The 22,853-nt window shown below is 35.4% G+C and overlaps 1 protein-coding gene across 1 annotated transcript; it reads right to left on the bottom strand.

Moving 5' to 3' along the window:
• Positions 1-21,591: 21,591 nt before the first annotated feature.
• On the bottom strand, positions 21,592-22,489 carry LOC107869691 (ethylene-responsive transcription factor ERF021). The gene has a single exon (XM_016716169.2). The coding sequence runs from the start codon at positions 22,375-22,377 to the stop codon at positions 21,859-21,861; it is 519 nt and encodes a 172-aa protein (XP_016571655.1). The 5' UTR covers positions 22,378-22,489; the 3' UTR covers positions 21,592-21,858.
• Between the last annotated feature and the right edge of the window lie 364 nt (positions 22,490-22,853).

Raw genomic sequence — 22,853 nt, forward strand, 5'->3', positions numbered from 1 at the left:
CCATTTTAATACTAGATTGATAGCTATTGCTGTATGCAAACTCAATCAAAGGCAAGTGGTCATCCCAAATTCCCTTGAAATAAATTGCACATGTACTTAGAATATCTTCAAGAGTCTGAATGGTCCTTTATGCTTGACCATCTATCTGATGACGAAACTCTATACTGAGATGAACTTAGGTACCAAGACCCTTTTGGAATGCTTTCCAGAAGTGACAGGTAAACTGGATACCTCTGTCTGAGATGATAGTTAATGGAACACTGTGTAATCTGACCAACTCCTTAATGTAGAGTTTGGCGTAATCCTCAGTGAAAATAAGAGGTATGAACTGGAAGGAAATGAGCTGACTTGGTCATTCTATCTACAATGACCCAAACTGAATCATGCTGATGTCAAGTTCGAGGCAAGCCCATCACAAAGTCCATATTCACTTCTTCCTACTTCCAAGTAGGAATGGTGAACTCCTACATGGAACCACTAGGTTTTTTATGCTCTATTTTAACCTACTGATATGTAGTGAAGTTAGCCATAAATTCTGCAACTTTTCTCTTTATCCCACTCCACCAATAGATCTCCCATAGGTCGTGGTACATCTTAGTGGCCCCTGGATGAATAGAGTATCGCGCACCATGTACTTCTATAAGAATTTTCTGCTTTAAATTATCTACACCAGGAACATAGAGACGACCCTGACAACGATGACACCATCTCCCCCTTGGGAGAAAACCTCTACTTTCTGATTCTAAACTGACTCTTTTAGATGAATAAGGCTAGAATCTCTGTCTTGTTTTTCTTTCACCTCAAAAACTAGAAATGACTCTAAACTATCTTGAACACATACAAGACCCTCTGAAAAATCGACTAAGCGAGCACCTAGTCTGGCAAGCTGATGGATTTCCTAAGCTATTTTTTTCTTGCTATCCTCAACGTGACAAACACTACCCATGGAGAGTCTACTGAGAGCGTCGGCCATAACATTAGCCTTGCTCGGATGATAAAGGACACTCATGTCATAATCTTTCAAGAGCTCTAATCACCTTCTCAAACAAAGATTGAGATATTTCTGAGAAAATACATATTGGAGACTCTTATGATCTGTGAAGACATCTACATGAACTCCGTATAGATAATGCCTCCAAATCTTCAAGGCAAATACTACGGCTGCTAACTCAAGATCATAAGTAGGATAATTATTCTCATGGGGCTTTAACTACCAGGAGGCGTAGGCTATGACCTTACCATGTTGCATGAGGACACAACCCAAACCTACTCTGGATGAATCACAATATACTATAAACCTATTTAAACCATCTGGAGGAGCTAAGACTAGAGCTGAGGTGAGTCGAGTCTTCAATTCCTAAAAACTCTTCTCACAAGGATCTGACCACTAAAACTTGACCTTCTTTTAACTTAATCTGGACATGGGGGATTCAATAGAAGAAAATCCCTCAACAAACAACCTGTAATAGCCAGCCAAACCTAAGAAACTCCTAATATCTAATGGAGAGATAGGGTAAGGCCAGTTTTTTACCGCTTTGGTATTCTGAGGATCTACTCTAATACCATCATCAGAAATAACATGGCCAATGAATGCTACGGACCTTAGCAAAAACTCAAACTTACTAAATTTGGCGAATAGCTGGTGATCTCTAAGAGTCTGAAGAATAATTCTGAGATGGTCTAAATGATCATGCTCGGTGCGAGAATAGACCAGGATATCATTTATGAAGACTATGATGAAGATGTCCAAGTACTACTTGAACACACGGTTCATCAAGTCCATGAAAGTGGCTGGGGAATTGGTATGACCAAAGGACATAGCTAAAAATTTAAAGTGATCATACCGAGTACGCAAAGCTGTCTTTAGGATGTCACATTCTCTAACTCTGAGCTGATAATAGCCTGATCTGAGGTCTATCTTAGAGAAATAACTGGCACCTTGAAGTTGGTTAAACAAGTCATTTATTATGGGAAGAGGATACTTGTTCTTGACCATAACTTTGTTGAGCTAACGGTAATCAATACATATCCTAAGGGAACTATCTTTCCTACGCACAAATAAAACTGGTGTGCCCCACGGGGAAATACTAGGTCTAATGAATCCCTTATCTAAGAGATCCTTCAACTGATCCTTCTGTTCTTTGAGTTCTTCTGGTGCCATTCTATATAGCGGAATAGAAATAGGCTGAGTATCTGGAATAAGGTCAATGCCGAAGTTTATTTCCCTTTCAGGAGGAATGCTTGGAAGATCTTCAGGAAAGACATCTGAATATTCGTTAACCACTGGGATTGATTCAAAGCTAGGAGATTTAGAACCAGAGTCTTTAACATAAATGAGATGAAAAACATATCTCTTAGAAATCATTTTACTTGCCCGAAGGTAGGATACAAGTTGACCCCTTAAAGATGAAGTACTACCCTTTCACTCTAGGATGGGCTTATTTAGGAACTGAAATTGAACTATCCTATTTCTGCAGTCGACTGTGGCATAATAGGAATGAACCCAATCCATACTGAGAATGATATCAAAATTAGTCATCTCTTACTTGACTAAATCTGCTAATGTGGCTTTCTGAAATATCATAATCGGGCAGTTTCTGTATACCCGCTGAGCTATGATGGTTTTACCTACTAGGGTAGAGACTAAAAAGGGATCTGATAAAATTTTAGGACTGATTTTGAAATTGCCTGCTATATAAGGAGTAACAAAATACAAGGATGCACCTGGATCTAGCAAAGCGTAAACATGAACATGGAAAATATAAACATACTAGTAACAACATCAGGAGAATTTTCCTGATCTTGTCGGGTCTGAAGAGCATAGAGTCTGTTTCGGCGTTGCCCACTAGCAGTACTAGAAGTGGCACCCTGCTGATTTGGGCAACCTGACTAGGCTGTGGAATGATTCTGCTGACCCTGTAGACCTGACTACGAACACTCTCTAATCCTATGGCCTGGCTTTCCATAACCAAAACAAACATCGCTACCATCTCTACAGGTATCCTTGTGGTTCTTACCATGAATCTGACATAGGGGATTAGTTCGGGCACTGCTGACACTGCCCTGAGACTTAGAGCCTGGTGTTCGATCTCTATTTCCGTCTTAGAATTTTGGCACTGGTGCACTGGTGGAGGAAGGAGCTAGAACTGCTGGCTTGGGATGAAACTAGGAACTATTTTCTTCTTTAGATTTAGGTTGAGGAAAACTGAAACTTCCTGATCTTGCTCTCTTGTTTTGCCTCTCCCTAGTCGTAATTTTCTACTCCTCTATTTGCTGAGCATGGGTCATGATCCTATCTAAAGTCATATCACTGTTCATCATCATAGACCTACACTCATTTGTCATGCTATCATTCACTCCTGCCATAAACTTTCTCATCTTAGCCCTGTTGTCTGCAACCACATGAGGGGCATATCTAGCTAGCTAAGTAAATCTGAGAGAATACTCTTTAACCATTATATTTCCCTTCCTGAGGTTGATGAACTCAAGAAATTTTTCCTTCCTTAGCTCTTAGAGAAAGAATCTATCTAAGAAAGCCGTGACAAATTCCTCTCACTCAAAGGGACCTGCATCATCTAACCTCTTAGACTTCCACTGCGTGTACCAGGTATGAGCCACATCTTACAACTGGTATGCAGCTAACTCAGAACTCTGCCAAGAAGTAACTCCCATGATGTCTATGACCTTCTAAACTTGGTCAATGAATTCCTGAGGGTCTTCATCAGACTTAGACCTAAAGAAAGATAGAGGGTTCATTCGGGTGAAGTCCCAAATCCTAGCTGCGGCTGAGTTGGCCACTGGATTGGCCGGACTAAATGGTGGCCGTTCATTTTGGGTAGCCACAGACTGAGAAAGTGTGGTAAATGCAGCCCTAAACTCTGCATGAGAAATATGTTCACCCAAAGGATCTTCGGGCTGAGGAGCAGGCTGGTTTATTCTCTTTGGGGGCATATTCTAGAATAAGAAAAGAACGAATTAGACTGAGAGTTTAACTTGAGATTATGCTCACTAGCACGACATGAATATTGAAAGAGGGGAAACTTTTCCTAAAATATCTCATATCCTCTTGCACATAAATGTGGTGCGCAACACACTCATGCACAAGACTCTACTATATGCGGCTTTCAGACTTCCTAGGACTTTATTGAACCTTAGGTTCTGATACCAAGTTTGTAACACCCCAATATTCTGAACTGGAATGCTACATAGTGCTTATGACCCCGTAGGACCACAAGCTAACCCATGACTGATATTTGTACCTGTACACTGCGTAATATACATGTAAAATACGGAAAACATGAACAATAGGCCATAAGGTTCAACTAAATAGAATAACTGATAATTAATAACATCCATATAAGGTAACAAATACCCAAAACAACTGAAAGCTGAATGTAAAATCTGAAGTAAATCTAAAAGCCTCTAAATACTGTCTGAAATAAAGGGTTAAAGGAACATGTCTCAAACTAACTCCATCTAGCAAAACTAAACTGAAATAATGAATGAAATAAAATAATATCATTCTCTAATGAATGAGGACTCACTGCAACTCCGCGACTGGAATGCTACTGTTGATCTGGAACTCGTGTCTCTGAACCTATGGTGTAATATGAAAGAAAGAACCATAGCGCAAATGCATCAGTATAATTGGGAGTACTGAGTGTACAAGTAAGGTAGGCTAAATACAAAAAGGGTTTACATGTAAGAACAATGCTAACTAACTGACTGATAGGAACGTAAGAGTACAAATATGCATACATAGTAACTAAAATCGTGAATACATGATATTTGGACCTGTACGCTAATACATAGTTTACTGTTATCTAACATGACTGATACTAAAATTTTGATAACATGGATGACTGTGTCTGACAGTTCTAAATCTGATGGAACTACCTGAGTTCCGTACTGTAACTGAATTGGTTGTAATTGACAGTCCTGGTATACTAAAATCTAAAGAACTATCTGAGTTCTTTTACTGAGGCTGGGACTAAAACTGTGGGAGGTATTTGCTAAACTTACATGTCCTAATAATGCATATAGCTAGGTTCGAGTCCAATCTCTGCCTCGACTAGAAGGGTGTCCATACTACGCCACCGGTACGGACAGCTGTGAGTGACCCTTAGCTAGTAGGTACTCGAATAAGAATAGTGGGAACCCTAAACTAACAGGTTAAGCCACCTCATCAACCCTAATTGGGCAGGTTAAGATGTCTCAAGCTACGCTGGCTACGTAGTTCTAGAACATAATAATAAGAATTACACCCTAAACTGGCATATGAGTTCCCCTCATTGGGATCACTCGATGCTAACTTATACTTCTATCTTAAGAGACTGAACATGATTTAACTGGCTATATATTTACTAAGTAACTGACTTCTGTTGACTGACGGAATAGTACTACTATCTGAGAATTTATTGAGATCATGAGATTTCTTAAGTCACATGACTGACTGAGTTCTATAGATCATGGCTTGACTGAGATTATCATGATAACATGACATGGCTCGAGGCACATAACTATATTTTTTGGTACTATTACCCCCAGGACTCAATGTAAGGAAACTGACCCACATAACTGACTTGATCATAAAATGGAGTCCACAATTCACCATATTATAAGTAGGGGATTTCACACTAAGCATAGTTCTCAACAACTTACATATGGAAGGGAAATTCATACAATATATGTATACTTTAATAGCTTTAATATCATGCTCAATCCATATCACAACAACGACGCATATCAATCACGTGGAATTTATGTGAAATCATAAAGCATAGAGCATGGACATGTCATTTAAGCACTATTAAATAATGGGACATGAATTCTATCATCCTAGGCCTTTTATCAAACACGTTGCATGCATTCTTTTAGCTTAGGTGTGTTTTCATGAATTTCCCAATTTTAAACCACATAAAGTTCATGGATTTTAACTAATGAACACATATACTTCATGAAAACACCTTTAGATATCATCTTGAAAATTAAACAACAATTATCAACATGTACATGATCATATCACAATAATAGAATCAAAATATAAAATTTAAAACATGGTTCTTGAGCTCTATGAACGAAATGGATCCATAGATGAATACTACGCATACCTTAGATGGAAGATTCTTGATGACTGATGGAGAAATTTGCCTGAACTAGAATCCTCAGTTGAAAACCCTAATGTGTTCTTGAGAGGATTTTGAGACAAAGAGTATGTTTTGGTGAAATAAGGGCTTAATTCCGTGTTTATAGAATATATATATATGGGTGTAAATATGACTCAAATACCCCTCTAGAGGCATCATTTAATATCTGTGAAAATTATCTTATTTGGGCCCCCGATGCGATGCGGAGATATCGCGTTGTCCCCTCCCCTCCTATTTATGACCTGGAAACTCACCGCGATGTGGTTGAATTATAGAGAGACACTGGAAATTGACAAACATTATTTTGGCTTATGGCACGACGTGCCACTGACTAAAATAACGTTGCTGAAACTTTAAATTGCCATAAATTTTTCACCGGGTGTCCGTTATATGCGAATTTTATATCGACGGAAAGATTACTCAATTATCTATAATTTTGAAGGGTATAAATCTACAAAATACCACCTATTAAATAAGTTATGCTCATTCAAAGATGATCTATGTGAAATCACACACAAAACTTGGTGGATTCAATAGTTCATACCTTGGCTTACTCTAAGTGACTCTTATGAACATGATTAACACATCATAAGCTCTATTATCACTAGAATACTCATCCTAATTCATGTACTCCCATATGAATTATAGGATAGGAGGTTTCATTTGTAGGAACAACGGTTTATTTTTTATCTTAAAAATATATGGGGTATTATGTTATGTCCTGAAAATGCTTGCTAAAGAATGGCTTTATGATTGATGAATAATATATTATATGGGTGCCTCGTAGTTTTCCCTAAATTGATGGCTATTAATGGTAAGACTTGTTATGTATTGATTCATAGAACGATAAAGATAACTAGTATCGACTTCACGCAGTGTTATCAATGAATTATAGAATTAATGAGTATGATAATGTTGCTTTCTTTATGTTAAATTATGGTATGGGTATTTGGAAGTGAATTTTGGTAATGATCTATAAAGGATTGAGCTACTCGCAGTTTCAGTTAATTGATGAAATAGTTTTGCTTTAATATATTATTGGTTGTATTCTTTTGTTGTACTCTACGATGGTATTGGACGCCATGATGAGTTCTTGTTTGATATTATTTTGTGTACTCTCTGGTGGTATGGGACGTCGTGATGAGTTCTTTATTGTACTTTCATTTTTGTACTTTCCAACGGTATGGGACGTCATGGTAATTTCTTGTGCTTATTGTTCTAAAGATTGTTGATAATGATTATTGCAAGTAGATGCTTTGTTATAGTGTATATGGCTTTACGCTTTCGAGATGATATTCGATTGTTATGGAGATTATGAAGTATATTGAGATAGTATGTCATGCTATTGCTTTAGTAGTATAGATATTGTTATAGTGGTACCAAAGAAGATTCAAGTTTGATCCTATTCCTTGACTTTAAGGTTATTGTCTTACTTTATATCATCTTTACATTATATTTGAGCTTAGTTGGCCGGTGATGCCTACTGAATACCCTTGTTTTAGTACTCATACTACACTTCTGTACTATTTTGGTGCAGACCTAGGTTCTAGTTGCCGTCGTTGAGTTAGTTCATGTGAGTTGACTATTCGGAGATAGGGTGAGCTCTTAGAGATCAATTTTCTTTTTTTCCCTTCTATCCTTATTTAGATTTTGCTGTTGAGACAAATGTAGGAGATTATTTAAGATATTTTAGACTTTGAGATTATAAATTCCTCTTGTCAATTTTATAAGCTCTTGTATTAATACTATCAGGTCATGGGATTTATGTTTGATTATCGGTTGTCCTTAGTTGTGAAATATTATTGTGAAATATTGTGTTCACATATAGGGTCCATGTTGGACGTCCTTACCAAAGAAACCTATTCCAATAGCTCTGAGTTATGGTATCAGCTTACGTACCAGTGGGATATGGTAGGTGCCATCATAACTCCAAATGAGGTCGTAAAAAATTAGTATCAGAGCCTAGGTCTCACCGATATTATTGATAAAAGAGCAAGTGTCTAATAGAGTCCTATGGATCAGAACGTTGACGTCTGTTTCCTATTTTCAAGAGGCTATAGGGCATTCTTAGGTGTCCTTCACTTGTTTCATTTTTATCGTGCTAAGAGTCTAAGTTGGTTTGTAGAACATTCTATTGAATTTACTCTTTTGCAGATGCCCAGGACTCATGCTTTAGTGATACGCTAGGTGGATCCAAAGACCCAAACTCATGAGTTATCCCTAGTTAAGGACCAAGCTGTACCTCCCCTAGACGTTATTCCTGTACCAGGGCCAGAGAATCCACCACCTTAGCCAGCGATGGGCCAGGGACCAGCCTAGGATCCACTAAGATTCATTCCCTCTTCTTTTATTAGAGATACTTTGGTTCAGTTGTTGAGTTTTATTCATGGTTCGCAGACTACTAGAGCAGGAGTGCAACCTGCATTTGCAGCTCCTGGAGTTGAGGTTCCTCCTATTTTGGGAGTTGTTCACCTAATAGTTGTTCATCCAATTGGGACCCAGCCTATTATGTCTGTTTAGGAGCAAAAGACGTTGGGTAGATTCTTGAGGTTGGCTCCACCTAGATTTGGTGGTCCTCCTGGAGAGGATGCATTTGAGTTTTTGACTACTTGTGAGATTAGGCTTCATGGATTAGGATTTGTGGAGACTCGTGGTTTGGACTACACCATATTTCAGCTGGACTTGTCTGTCAGACACTAGTGGAAGGGTTTTATGAGTTCTAGAATAGTTGGATTTTCCCCTCTCTCTTGGGATCAGTTCTCTAAGATATTCTTGGAGAAGTTCATGTCGCATAGCCTTAGAGATTATTTTAGAGATTAGTTCTCTAGGTTGGAGTAGGGTTATATAATAGTTGCTGAGTATGAGGCTCATTTCTATTAGTTGGCTAGGTATGCGACTGCTATCTCAGATATGGAGTATGAGAGGGTTTGTTTCTTCGTGAGAGGATTGAGACTTCCAATTGGGATGGATACTCAGAGTTTGGTTGCTGCTGGTAGGACCTTTGTTGAGGTTGTTGATCATGCTAAGGTAATGGAGGACATGCAGCGTAAGGGTCGTGATAAGAGGCCTAAGTATCAGGGAAGATTTGGTGGGATCCATAGTAGTTATCAATTCATAGGTGGTATTTCTTATATTGGACATCCTCCGTGTTCACCTTTCATCCTCAGAGTCGACTAGTTCAGGCAGCTCTTCAGAAAGTTGATGGGGATCATTTATTTCTATTAGGCGCTCCAATAAGGGTGATGATCAGTCTATAAGAGGTTTATTTGTGGTCCATGCTAGGCATGGCAGGTATGTAAGATTAGCCGGTTATGTTAGTTTTGATTCTTCTTATGAGTTGTGTTTTTCTTGTGGACTTATTAGTCATTTCTCTAGAGAGTGCCCTAGTCATGGGGTGGTAGTTGTTGTAGTCCAGGGAGCTACTCCCGTTAAGGTAGTTCCTCCTTCAAGTAGAGGTGGTACGCGAGGTCGTAGAGGTGGTTACCAAGGCAATCGAGGTGGTTTTTAGGAAGGCAGGGCAGGTGGTCGTTCAGGTACCCATCCAGGTGGCGAGCATGGTTATTTGTATGCATTACTTGCTAGGAACGAGGTTGAGAGTTCGGATACTATAGTTATAAGTGTGATTATGATATGCCACAAGTTGGCTCTTGCTTTATTTGATCCTAGATCCACTTATTCTTATATATCTACTTGTTATGCACCACAGTTGGAGTTAATTAGTTATTTAATATTTATGCCACTATGTGTATCTACTCCCGTAGGTGATTTTTTAGTAGTCGATCGGGTATTTAGATCATGTGTCGTAACAATTAGTGATGTCGATACTTATGCTGATTTTATTATTCTAGATATGCTGGATTTTCATATGATTCTGGGAATAGACTGGTTATCCCGCTATCATAGCCATGCGGGACATACCCCCAGTCATATGGTAGGAAGTGATTAGTCGTGAACCAACAGGGATTATTTCTTATATTTTTACTAGATGACTTATGTCGAGAGGCTGCGAGTCTTATCTTGTTTATGTATATGATACCCGTGTAGAGGGTTAGACACTCGAATCTGTTCCTATTGTGTATGAGTTTCTTGATGTGTTTCCTGATGATCTGCTTGGTATTCCCCCTGACCATGAGATTGAGTTTGTGGTTGACCTTGAGCCTGGTATTCGACCTATTTTTATGGCACCTTATCATATGTCTCTCACAGAGCTTCAGAAGCTGAACTCTCAGTTTTAGGATATTCTTGGAGAAGGGTTTATTAGACAAAGTGTGTCCCTATGGGAAGCCCCTATTTTGTTTGTAAAGAAGAAAGATGGGTCGATGCAGATGTGTATTAATTATAGGCAGCTGAATAAGGTAATGATAAAGAACTATTATCCTATGCCCCACACTAATGATTTGTTTGACCTACTTCAGGGCATAGCCATATTTTCTAAGATAGATTTGAGGTCCACTTATTATAAGTTGGGGAATCCGGCTGAGGATATCCTGAAGATAGCCTTCAGGACTCGTTATGGTCACTATAAGTTTTTGGTGATGTCTTTTGGGATGACTAATTCTTTAGCAACTTTTATGGACTTGATGAACTGTGTGTTCAGACCTTATCTAGACTCCTTTGTCATAGTATTCATTGATGATATCCTTGTATATTCAAAGAGTACTGAGGAGCATGTGCAGTATTTGAGGGTTGTGCTCCATGTTTTTAGAGAGAATGTACTTTTTGCCAAGTTCTTTAAGTGCTAGTTTTGTCTTAAGTCAGTATCTTTTCTCGGACACGTGGTGTCCAAGGCAGGTATTATGGTAGACCCGGCTAAGATTTCAGTAATTCATGATTAGGCTAGGCCTACGTCTCCGACCGAGGTTCATAGTTTTATTGGTTTAACTAGTTATTATAGGTGTTTTGTTGAGAGCTTTACTACCTTATCAACCCCCATGACTAAGTTCACATGGAAGGAAGTTCCTTTTTTATGGTCCGAAGAGTGTGAGTTGAGCTTTGGAAAGCTCAAGAATTGTCTCACTTCAGCCCCGATGTTAGGTCTTCCTGTTGAGGGCGAGGGATTCATGGTGTTTTGTAATGCTTATGGTGTTGGGATTGGTTATGTTTTGATGCAGTAGGGTCGTGTTATTACTTATGCTTCTAGACAGCTTAAGGTGCATGAGCGTAACTATCCAACTCATGATTTAGAGTTAGAGGCAGTAGTTTTCACGCTCAAGATTTGGAGGCATTATTTGTATGGCATGTATTATGAGATTTTCACCGATCATTGTAGTCTTCAGCATCTTATGACTCAGCAAGAGCTTAATGCTCGCCAGCGTAGATGGATGGAGTTGCTAAAGGACTATGATATTTCTATCTTGAACCATCTGGGTAAGGCTACTATGGTGGCGGATACCTTGAGTCGCAAAGCAGTGAGTATGGGTAGTTTTGCGTGTATTTTAGTTTCTCAGAGGCTATTGGCATAGGATATTCAGGCCTTAGCCGATTTGATGGTTTGCCTCGACATCTCAGATCTGTGAGAGTTTGGCTTGTGTAGAGGTGACGTCTTCCCTATTTGAGACGATTTGTGATCATCAGTTTGAGGATGATAAGTTATGCCCTATCTATGATCAAGTAGTGAGCAGTGAGTCTGGGAGACACACCATGGATTCTAAGGGTATCTTGAGATTTCAGGGTCGTATTTTGTTCCCCAACTTAATGATTTGATTAATTCTATTCTGCATGAGGCTTATAGTTCTAGATATTATATTCATCATGATATGACCAAGATGAAGAGAGATTTGCAAGTTGTATTGGTTCGATGGTATAAAAAGAGATGTGGCAGAATTCATAGCCCGATGTTTGTGTTGTCAGTAGGTTAAGGTCGAGCATCAGTGTCCTAGTGGATTAACGCAGAGATTTCCCATTCCCGAGTGGAAATAGGAAAGGATCACCATGCACTGTATTAGTGGTTTGCCTCATACTTTCTGTAGTCACGATGGAATCTGGGTTGTTTTGGATTGTTTGATCAAGTCAGCATATTTCATTCCTATTTAGATGACCTTCAGTGCTGAGAGATTAGCCCATAATTATATTCGGGAGATAGTTCATTTGCAAAGGGTTCTTGTGTCTATCATATCAGATCATGGTCTTGTGTTTACTTTGAGGTTTAAGAGAGTATTTTAGGAGGAGTTGCGTACTCGAGTGGATTTAAGTATAGCCTTTCATCCGTAGATGGATGTTTAGTCCGACCAGACTATTTAGGTGTTTGAGGATATGCTCGGAGCTTGTGGTATGGACTTTAGAGGTCAGTGGGATCGAAACTTAGCTTTGACAGAGTTTGCCTACAGCAACAGTTATCATTCAATAAGGTATTGTATGGTAAGAGGTATCGTTCTACTATAGGATGGTTTAATACATCTGAGGTTAGACCCTGTGGAATAGATTTTCTTCAGGACTCATTGGATAGAGTCAGGGTGATTCAGGATAGGTTCAGAGCAGCCCAGAGTAGATAAAAGGCCTATGCCGACCGTAGACTTCATGCCTTGAGATTCGGAGTGGGTGATCATGTGTTCCTTTAAGTTTCACCTATGAGAGGTATGATGAGGTTTGGAAGGAAGGGTAAGCTTAGCCCTCGCAATATTAGTCCTATTGTGTTCTACGTGTGGTTGACGAGGTAGCCTATGGTTGGTTCTACCTCTAAAATTTTCCACTGTCCATCCGGTTTTCCATGACTCTATGTTACAGAAGTATACTTCATATCCTTCTCATATGCTTAGATGGGACTCGGTCCAGTTGAACAATCAGTTGACCTTTGTAAAGGAACCCGTGCTTGTTTTGGCTAGTGATGTGAAGCGACTGCGTACTAGAGAGATTTTGGTGGTCAAGGTTCAATTGAGGCATCACCCAATAGAGGAAGATAATTGGAAGATCAAGAGTGAGATATAGGCGAAGTATCCTCACTTGTTTGAGACTTTAGGTACTTACATGTATTAAATTTTCGTGGATGAAAGTTCCTTAGTAGTGGATGTTGTAATGACCCTTTAGGTCATTATCCGTATTCTTGCTTACTTTCTCTTATAGAGCTTCTCCATAGCTGTCCCAAGTGATTAATGACTTGCGGGGACCAATAGTTTAGTTACCTGACAGTCCATTTGGGTTTTAGAACCCTTTTTCTCAATTTGAAGTCTTTGTTGGTCCTAATTGACCTCTAAGCAAAAACATTAGTAAAATAGCTTTATATGCCAAATCCAACTTCACCAGCGCATCCAAAACATCAAAAACTATTAGGTTTCATATATTGTTTGTTCGAACGGACCCCGAACACATCCTGAGGCATTGGCCGAAGCTTGAAACCAAGTTTCGAGCTTTATCCATAATAGCATGAACCGAGGTGTCGTGACCACAAGACCGTAATTGCAGTGACACAGGGGGCGCAACTGCACCTTTAGAGGGATGGTTGGCCCATATTTAAGTTCTATCTTTCATAAATTTTGGCCATTTTGTGCCTCCCTCTAAACTTAGAAACTATAATGGAGTGTAAAACTTTCTGTGTATTGTGGGTTGAATTATAGCTTAGATAAATTGTGTGATTAATTTGTGCTACAATCTAAGGTAAGAATTCCTCTAATTTGGTATTGATTTCATAGTTTCTTGACTCAATACCCCTAAAGCATTGTGGGTTAATTGTATCCCTAAAATTAAGTGATTAACTTAAATTACTTAAGGGTTTTAACTCCCTAAAGATAGTTAGGCTATGGTTTGGTCTTGGAAACTCCTTTCCAAGGGTGAAACCCAATTGGGGTTTTGGGGTCCATTTGAAACCCATGGCACAATGGTGCTATAATAGGTATTGTTATGTTTGTTGTAATGCTTAGATTGTATTGTTGATAGCATTGCTTGTGGAAGAGGAATTTTCATAGAAAGGAAAGAAAAAACTCATTTGATCGTGAGTTACTTGGATTCAAGGTAGGTTAGGCTTACCCATAGACTAGATTGAGCTTGTTTGTAATGTAATTATTGATATCTTGTAAGATTGACTGGGGAATTTAGAAGATAGTTGATTAAATGGTGAACTTGGGATTTACTGATTTCTTTAGACTATTAATTGTAAGGTATGATATTTGACCCTTAGTCTAGGACCTTGGTTAGCTTATTTGTGGTCTCATGACTAGTGTGAGAACACTATAGTTGTTCTAAGTAGACATGAATGGTATGCTTCTCTATCCTTAAGAGTGTATTGACCTATATAATGCCTAGATAGGAGATGACCTTGGAGTTGGGTTAACTTAGGAAACATTTTTGAAGAAACTTTCCCTATGGACCTACAAAAGATTGGTAAGCCCTTGTGGTGAGGTATGAATGACTTAGCCTAATTCTAGGTAGAAGCTAGACTTGTGTCAGTAAAGCTTTGGCTTTCTTGGGGATTTAGAAATGGGACTTGACCCACCTTGAGCTCGATCTAAGAAAATGCTTAGCAACCTAGATACATGGTGAGTGTCTAAATTATATATACATAGGAGTTGTGATGGTTGAACTCGGTTATCGGATTATCTCGTAATCATGATTTTAATAATCTTGTTAAGTGATTATTTTGCATGTCATGTAAATACACATGCTCTTATTTATGCTCATTTTACGTGTGAAGCTTATTAGTAAGGTGAAATGGCAAGTGTTAGCCTACATCCCTACTTCCTTATATTATGAACCTTTGTGTATATTTATTGTTTTGGCTATGGATATGGATGTATGTTCTTGTATTGGGAGACTTGTGATATTATGATGATGCTCGATGAATCCAGAGAAATATGTGATATTATGATGATGCACGGTGAGTCTGGAGGAATATATGATATTATAATAATGTCCGGTGAATCCAAAGAAATATGTGACATTATGATAATGCCTTGTAAGTCTGGAGGAATATGTGATATTATGATAATTCCTGGTGAGTCCGGAGGAATATGTGATATTATGATGATGCCCAGTGAATTCAGAGGAATATGTGATATTATGATGATGCCTGGTGAATTTGCAGAAATATGTGATATTATGATGATATCCAGTGAATCTGGAGGAATATGTTGATATTATTATGATGCCCGGTGAATCCAGAAAAGTTAAGAATGTTATGATACTGCGTGAGGCAAATTTACTTATATGCATTGATATTTGTAAGGTTAGGCCATGTGGGGCATACTGCCTATGTGCTTAAAATATGAAATCTCTCTTGGTAAATTGTTATTCATTTTTTGTTCCAAATCACTATATGAGAGGAGTGACGCTTGTTGATGCTAAATTAGTAACTAGAGGAAACCTATGCCTAATATTGAGTTAAGACTTAGTGGTGTGAATAATCTTGCGTAGAATCAAGGGCTAACCTAATATATATCCTTGACTTGAATAAGAGGTTGTATTATGAAATCTTGCCTAGTAAAGTGGCTTATGTGATAACTAGTTACTTTTAAAATATATGATTTTTATTTAGAAGCTAGAAACCTAGTAAACTAGTTGGTGGACTTTATTTGATTAAATATGGAAATTCGTCCTTAAGGCTGTGACATGCTTAGTGATGATGGACCTAGTATTGCATGATGGTTAGCTAGATTATCTTCTAATATGTGAGATTGAAATGGCTTAATTGATAACTCATGTCACAAAGATGCTAGCTAAAGAATAGCTTTATGATTGATGAATAACCTATAATATGGGTGGCTCGTAGTTTTTCCCAAATTGATGGCTAGGAATGGTAAGACTTGTAATGTATTGATTCATGGAAGGATTAGGATTAATAGTATCGACTTCACGTAGTGTTATCAATGAACTATGGAATTATTGACTACGTGTCTATGCGATGACAATGTTGTTTTCTTTATGTTAAATTACGGTAAGGATATTTGAAAGTGGATTTTGGTAATGAGCTATAGCGGGATTGAGCTACCCGAGGTTTCGGTCAATTGATGAAATAGTTTTGCTTTATTGTATTATTGGTTGTATTCTTTTTGTGTACTCTTTGGTGGTATGAGATGTCGTGATGTGCTCTTGTTTGATATTCTTTTGTGTACTCACCGGTGGTATGGGACATCGTGATGAGTTCTTTGTTGTGCTCTCTTTTGTGTACTTCCCGGTGGTATGGGACGTTGTGGTAAGTTCTTGTGCTTATTGTTCTAAAGATGGTTGATGATGATTATGACAAGTAGATGCTTTTCTATTGTATCTATGGCTTTATGCTTTCGAAATTATATTCGAGTTTTATGATGATTATGGAGTATATTGAGATAGTATGTCATGTTATTGCTTTAGTAGTATAGATGTTGTTACAGTGGTATCAGAGCAGATTCAGGTTCGATCCTATCCCTTGACTTTAAGGTTATTGTCTTACTTTATATCGTCTTTACATTATATTTGAGCTCAGTCGACCGATGATGCCTAATGAGTACCCATGTTTTGGTACTCATACTTCACTTCTGTACCTTTTTGGTGCAGCCCCAGGTTCTAGTTTCCTATTTGAGATAGTTCGTGCGAGTTGACTCTTCGGAGACAGGGTGAGTTCTTGGAGATCGAGTTTCCTCTTTCCCCTCTATCCTTATTTGTCTTTTGCTTTTGAGACAAATGTATGAGATTATTTAAGACATTTTAGACTCTGAGATTATAAATTCCTGTTGTCAAGTTTAGAAGCTCTTATATTAATACTATCAGGTTGTGGGATTTGTGTTTGAATATTGGTTGTCCTTAGTTGTGAAATGTTGTTGTTATATATTGTGTTTACATATAGGGTCCATATTGGACGTCTTTACCAAGGTAACCCATTGCAATAGCTCTAGGTTACAGTATCGACTTACCTACCGGTGAGATGTGGTAGGTGCCATCATGACTCCAAACAGGGTTGTGACAATTATAGATATAGATTATCGACACTTTTATATCATTAAGTATAAAAAATTAATTTTAATAAAATCCTATTGGATTTAACCATTAACAAACATTTAAATATTGCAAATCGAACATGTAATTCAATAGGAAACATTACAACCGTTAAAATATTATTACCAATAATCAAGTACCACCGTATACAGAGGAGGAGTCAGGATTTCTGTTGAGAGGGTTCAAAATTTAGAAAAAGAAATCACCGAAAGGTGTTGAACATATATATATATATATATATATAATTCCAATTATGTATTAATAGTATAATTTTTCATTGAAGATGGTTTAGACGAATTTCCTATTTGGCTCCGCCTCTGATCACATACCAGTAACAGTTTTTTTGTTTGATTTGATTATCGGTTCTAAATCAATTTCTGCAGCCATAGGTGAAAATATTAAAAGGATTCTTAATGTGTTTGTCAGAATTATTGTTGTTTTAATAAACTGACATTTGAGATTTGTTCTTTATAATATATAAAATTTATAGGTTAAATTTGAGTTTATATATATAGAGAGAGAGAGAGATTTATGTCTTGAATCATGTGTTGAATTGTTTGAAATTCTTTTTTCTTTTGTTGGCAAAAGAAATTCAAAACAAACATGACTAAAATTTTACCAATTGCTTAAGTCAAAAATATTTGAAGTTATCTTTGACAAGTGAGGTATTAAGTGTCACTATAAAAAATGTCTGAATTTTGACTTTGTCAAGTCTATAACTTCGATAAAAATATCTGAAGTTGGACTTGAGATGCCAAACAAAATTTCAGGTAAAAATATCTTATGTTTAACTTTCACAAGATCATAATTGAGACAAAAAGTTTCTGAAGTTAGATGCCAACTTTCAACTTTATCCGTGTATGTCTCAAGTTGTTCCTAAAACGAGTAAACTTACAGAAACTTTTTAAAATGACACAAAGTAAATGACGACTTTAAAGGCCAATATTTGTGGGACTTTACTCAACATTCATGGAATTAATCACCATTGATCTTCTAGCTAGATGTCTAGAAATACATTCTCTTGTGGTTATAATTTTTTTGATATAGGGATCGTTTGGTTTGGATATAAATTATGTTGAAATTAATTATGATGAAATAAGTTATGTTGGGATTATTTTTTTATTAAGTATTTGATTTATTGCATTGAAAAAATAATATACATTGTACAATTTCTAAAAATAAATTGATTAACTATAAAAATACCTTTAACCTTATTTAACTTTTTTGGATATAATTTTTTTTCAAGCATTGTTTTTTGGGAAAAAACGTATATCGCAATTATTAGATAGGAAATTACAACTTATAGCATAACTTTCATTTTTTCAAGTTGTAGCAAATTTATAAAAAAAAAAAAAAATTTTTTAAAAAAAAAAGTATAAAAAAATAATTACTGAAAAGAAAAATAAAGATTTAATACAACTAATATGCAATAGTCCTTCCTTAAATATAGTTATCCTTAATTATTGATATCAATCCACCCCAAATCCCTCTAACCGTTTTTCTTTTCTCCTGTTTCAATCTTCATACACTACCTTCTTTTTATACACCATTTAGTATAAACAAGCACGATCAATATGTCTCCATTTGATCAATATGTTTCCAGGGGAGCACTACTTGATTAATAATACTTTAACCCCCATCTCCTCAATTTTCTTGTGATTGAAGCGCAGTAAGAGTTGCAGACATAGACATGAATATTGTATTTTAATATTTTTTGGTGCTCATTCTTATTGTCTTTTTATGATTGTTGGTATGAACAAAGTTTAGTTTTTCTATTTAAATAGTTTTTTATTCGGTGTTATGCTAATTTGATAGTTGTTTTGTATTTCACATCGTTGAATGAATTGGATATCAATTAAGTTTGTGTCAACCATATTTACTAAAATTTTTCTTTACAAATCGTGATTATTTTTTTCACTATGAAAGATTACAGTATTCATTAAATCTTAATTCAATACAAAAGTAGATGAGATAGAATCTTGATTCAAAGAGAGAAGCACATAGAGTATGAAATGAGTATATGAATTGGTATCACCTAACTTTAATATTGCAATCCATAAATATCAATTTATATATCTATTTCATACAAATTTGACATGTAAGAGAACACTTTATAAACTGTTCCATTCAATTTATAATCTTAAGTATATCTTCTTAATTGAATATCACAATCACATTATACTCATTCCATATATGAAACTATTTTCTAAACCTTGAATGTAATATTGATATTATACAGGTTTCATACATGAAATAATTCAAAAAATACAAGTTTGTTTATTTATTTCATACATTAAAATAAATAATAACGTATAATATTTGGTGAAAGTCGATTTCTATACCAACTTCTGCAATCATTATACTTATTTCATATTAGTTTTATACAGAATTCATACAGGAAACAGTTTAATAAGTATATACAAGGTAATTTTCACTTTATTATTCTTATGAAAGATTACGATCCTTACCAACATAAACTAATTGTTTAATATTTTTTCTCTAATATCCATTGACATATCTTTTATTGTTATACACAATGGGTATTTAATAAAAATCGACAATACTCCTTATATCATATTATTTTTAAAGAACAAAAGGAAAAATAGAAGAAAGAGAATTTCTAATGAAGGAGAACAAATCGTTGGTTGAATAATGATTTACAATGAAACAAATCGTTGGCTGAATATTTTAGGACTTCTACGCAAAGGAGTAGAATCGAATTTTGGTTTTGACATGATTCACAATGGAGGATGAACAAAACAAATATATCAATTTTATGTTTTTTCGGAAAGAAGATGAATATTATCTTAAACCCACTTTTTTTCAATGAAGAAGATGAATATTATATGAAACTCACTTTTTTTCAAGCTTGTATTTTCAAGGGAAGAATATGAATATTATATGAGTAAGTTAATGGAATCAGAATTTTCAATAAATTTTTGAAAGGTTGAGTATTAGAATGGAGAAAGAGAATATATATTTACCATAATTATCAATACACAATTTAAGGGTAATATTGATTACAACCCTATAAATATAAAACTGATTTTAAATTATATAATTAAATATAAATTTTAAAAATATAATTAAAATAATATATCTTTTAATAAGTTGTTATAACTTGTAACTAAATTTCTATTAATACAATTATCTAAAAATATTTTTAAAATTTGTTATTTTAGATCTAATAATACTATAGGGGATAATTTTCTCTTGTTTTTTTTTTTTTTCGGTGAAAATGGCTTTGGGTCATTCATTACACACATATATACAAAAGTACAAAGAGCCGAGGCCAAGCCCAAAACACATATTTCCTTTGAAGTTTTAGTTATTGATTTTTAAAAATAAAACTTCCGTCTTATTTAACTTAATTATTTTTGTGGTGTTCTTATAATTATGTCGTGTATTTATAATTATGTCGTGTATTTAAAAATAAAATTTTCATCTTGTTTTACTTAAATTTTTATATTTGTCTTTTTCCATAATCATGCCATATGTGTTTAAAAATAAATCTTACATCTTATTTTGTTTGAAATAAAACTTCCAAATTAAGTTTGTTAAAGTAAAAAAGAATTTATTATTTATGTAACTTCATTTAAACGTATATTATTCATATAATGTAAAATATTAAAATCAACTTCATTTTAAATGACATATACAATATCAATTTTCAAATGATTAAGAACTATTTAATTTGAACTATGTAACTCAACAATGGGGTAAACATTTTATTATTCTTAAAAGAAATTTATATGCATAAATAAACATAATAATTAGTCAAATAAATTCAACATATAATATATTTATATAATTTAATATTTTTAATAAAAGATATGAAGATTTATCATAAAAGAAAGAATAGAAAAGATTGTAAATGTTACTATAAATGGTATTAAAAATATTTGAATATGCAAGAATGTGAAAATTAATTATAAAAAAGGTTTGTGGGGTATTTTTGTCATTTTAATTATTTTATTCAAGGATAACTTATCTTGGCATTACTATACCATCAAGAGGAAGAGATAACTTAACAAGGTACTCATTAATAATCCTCTGATAATTTATCCCAAGCTGTTCAACCAAATAAAAATTATGATGCATAAAAATTTTATCTCAAAATTATTTCTTCTCATCCTTCACACCAAATGACCCCTAAATGATGGTATTAGTATAACCTAAAGAGCCTAATTGAAATGAGCTGTTAAGTAACTAGAAAAAGCAAAAGCAAAAGCAAAATTGTAATGGAGAAAACACAATACAACCCAAGGTTAGAATATTCTCTTTCATAGGGTTCATAGATACTCGTAAATGTTCTAATCAAATATAACTGATTCTTTTTTTTAGGTCAGAAAGTCATTCTAAGAAATAAAATACAATGATACTGCAATGAATAGTGAACAAAGTCAATAAAAAAAGATCAAACAAGAAATATACATCAGCAGAATATTCAATTATAATATTTTATTAGGGAAAATTCACTATGCAGTGCAGCACATAAGAAAAAGCTTTTTCACGCATTACAATAATAGTAGAGCAACACAACAAATGATAGATCAAAAAACCGAATCATTTTGATGCTCTAAAACAACCTTAGAGAACAAAGTCGATTAGGCATTTATTTATTCTTATCTCAATCTATAAGAATGCTAGACGCACAACACGCTAAATATGAAAATGAATTAGTACAAACATCACTCTAATTAAATTTATGTTTGTTAAATAGAATACTGAACCTTAGTAGCACACGATGTTTTATATATACGGCTAAAACGTCACCTCTTCGTAATGTAAACATGAATTAGTTGAGCAGGAATTAATCCCAAAGGCAATCATCCATTTCTTCGTAATCACTCATTTCATAAGTAAAGATTGGCTCTTCCGTAGACCACATAGTTGGTGAATCCATAGGGAAGTCATTAATAGCTTGAATTTGACTAGGAGATAGTCCTACGGTTATTGGTGCTACATCGACTTGACTAGTTGAGGCCGTAAGATGATTAGACGAATTTGTGGTCTCGACTCTTAGTGCAGCCTGCTGAGCAGCCAAACGTATGTCCTCAGGGCAAGAACTTGCAGGTTTAGGGAGATGATCCACCAACTCTGGGAAATTTAGCTTAGCTGCATGTCCCCTGAAGTGCAATGCAGCTGAATCATACGCTGCCGCGGCCATCTCTGCTGTCTCAAAACTCCCTAGCCATATCCTCGTTTTTTTCCCTGGCTCACGTATTTCAGAAACCCATTTTCCCCATTTCCTCTTTCTAACACCTCTATATGCTGATGTTATACCACCCCCTCTGTTACCCTTACTAGTGTTGTTATTATACTCTTCCATTGTGTTAATTAAGCAAAAGTGTGATCAAGTTAAGTGTATATAAATAGATGCATTTGTGTTTAATTTTGACTAATTAAAACAAGTATCATTTCTGATGTGTTAATTAAACAACTATGAGAGACTTACAGGGAGCTTCCATGTTCTTTCAGAGGACTTCTAGTGTGGGACAATAGTGTTTGGGTAGAATCTATATTATATCACCATATCATATTAAGTAAAAAGCCCAAAGTGAAAATCATATCACATCATACATGATATCATATTATACTATTGTATTAGTAGGAAGCCTCGAAATGAAAATTAAAATACCAAAATAAGCTTATAAAGTTAAGTGACTATGATATCCTTCGATCTATTATTACTTCAAATAAATTACTCTACAAAGATCTACACTTACATTTTAATAAGAATAATGATAAAAATTTTAATTAGAAGAAAGATAAACGTTGAACCTGGCTATTGCCTTTCATCACCCA

The sequence above is a fragment of the Capsicum annuum genome, chromosome 4 (assembly GCF_002878395.1).
Source record: "Capsicum annuum cultivar UCD-10X-F1 chromosome 4, UCD10Xv1.1, whole genome shotgun sequence".
Classification (NCBI taxonomy): domain Eukaryota; kingdom Viridiplantae; phylum Streptophyta; class Magnoliopsida; order Solanales; family Solanaceae; genus Capsicum; species Capsicum annuum.

Excerpts from the sequence above, each read along its gene's own strand:
- LOC107869691 (XM_016716169.2), bottom strand. The coding sequence starts at position 22,377 with ATGGAAGAGTATAATAACAACACTAGTAAGGGTAACAGAGGGGGTGGT.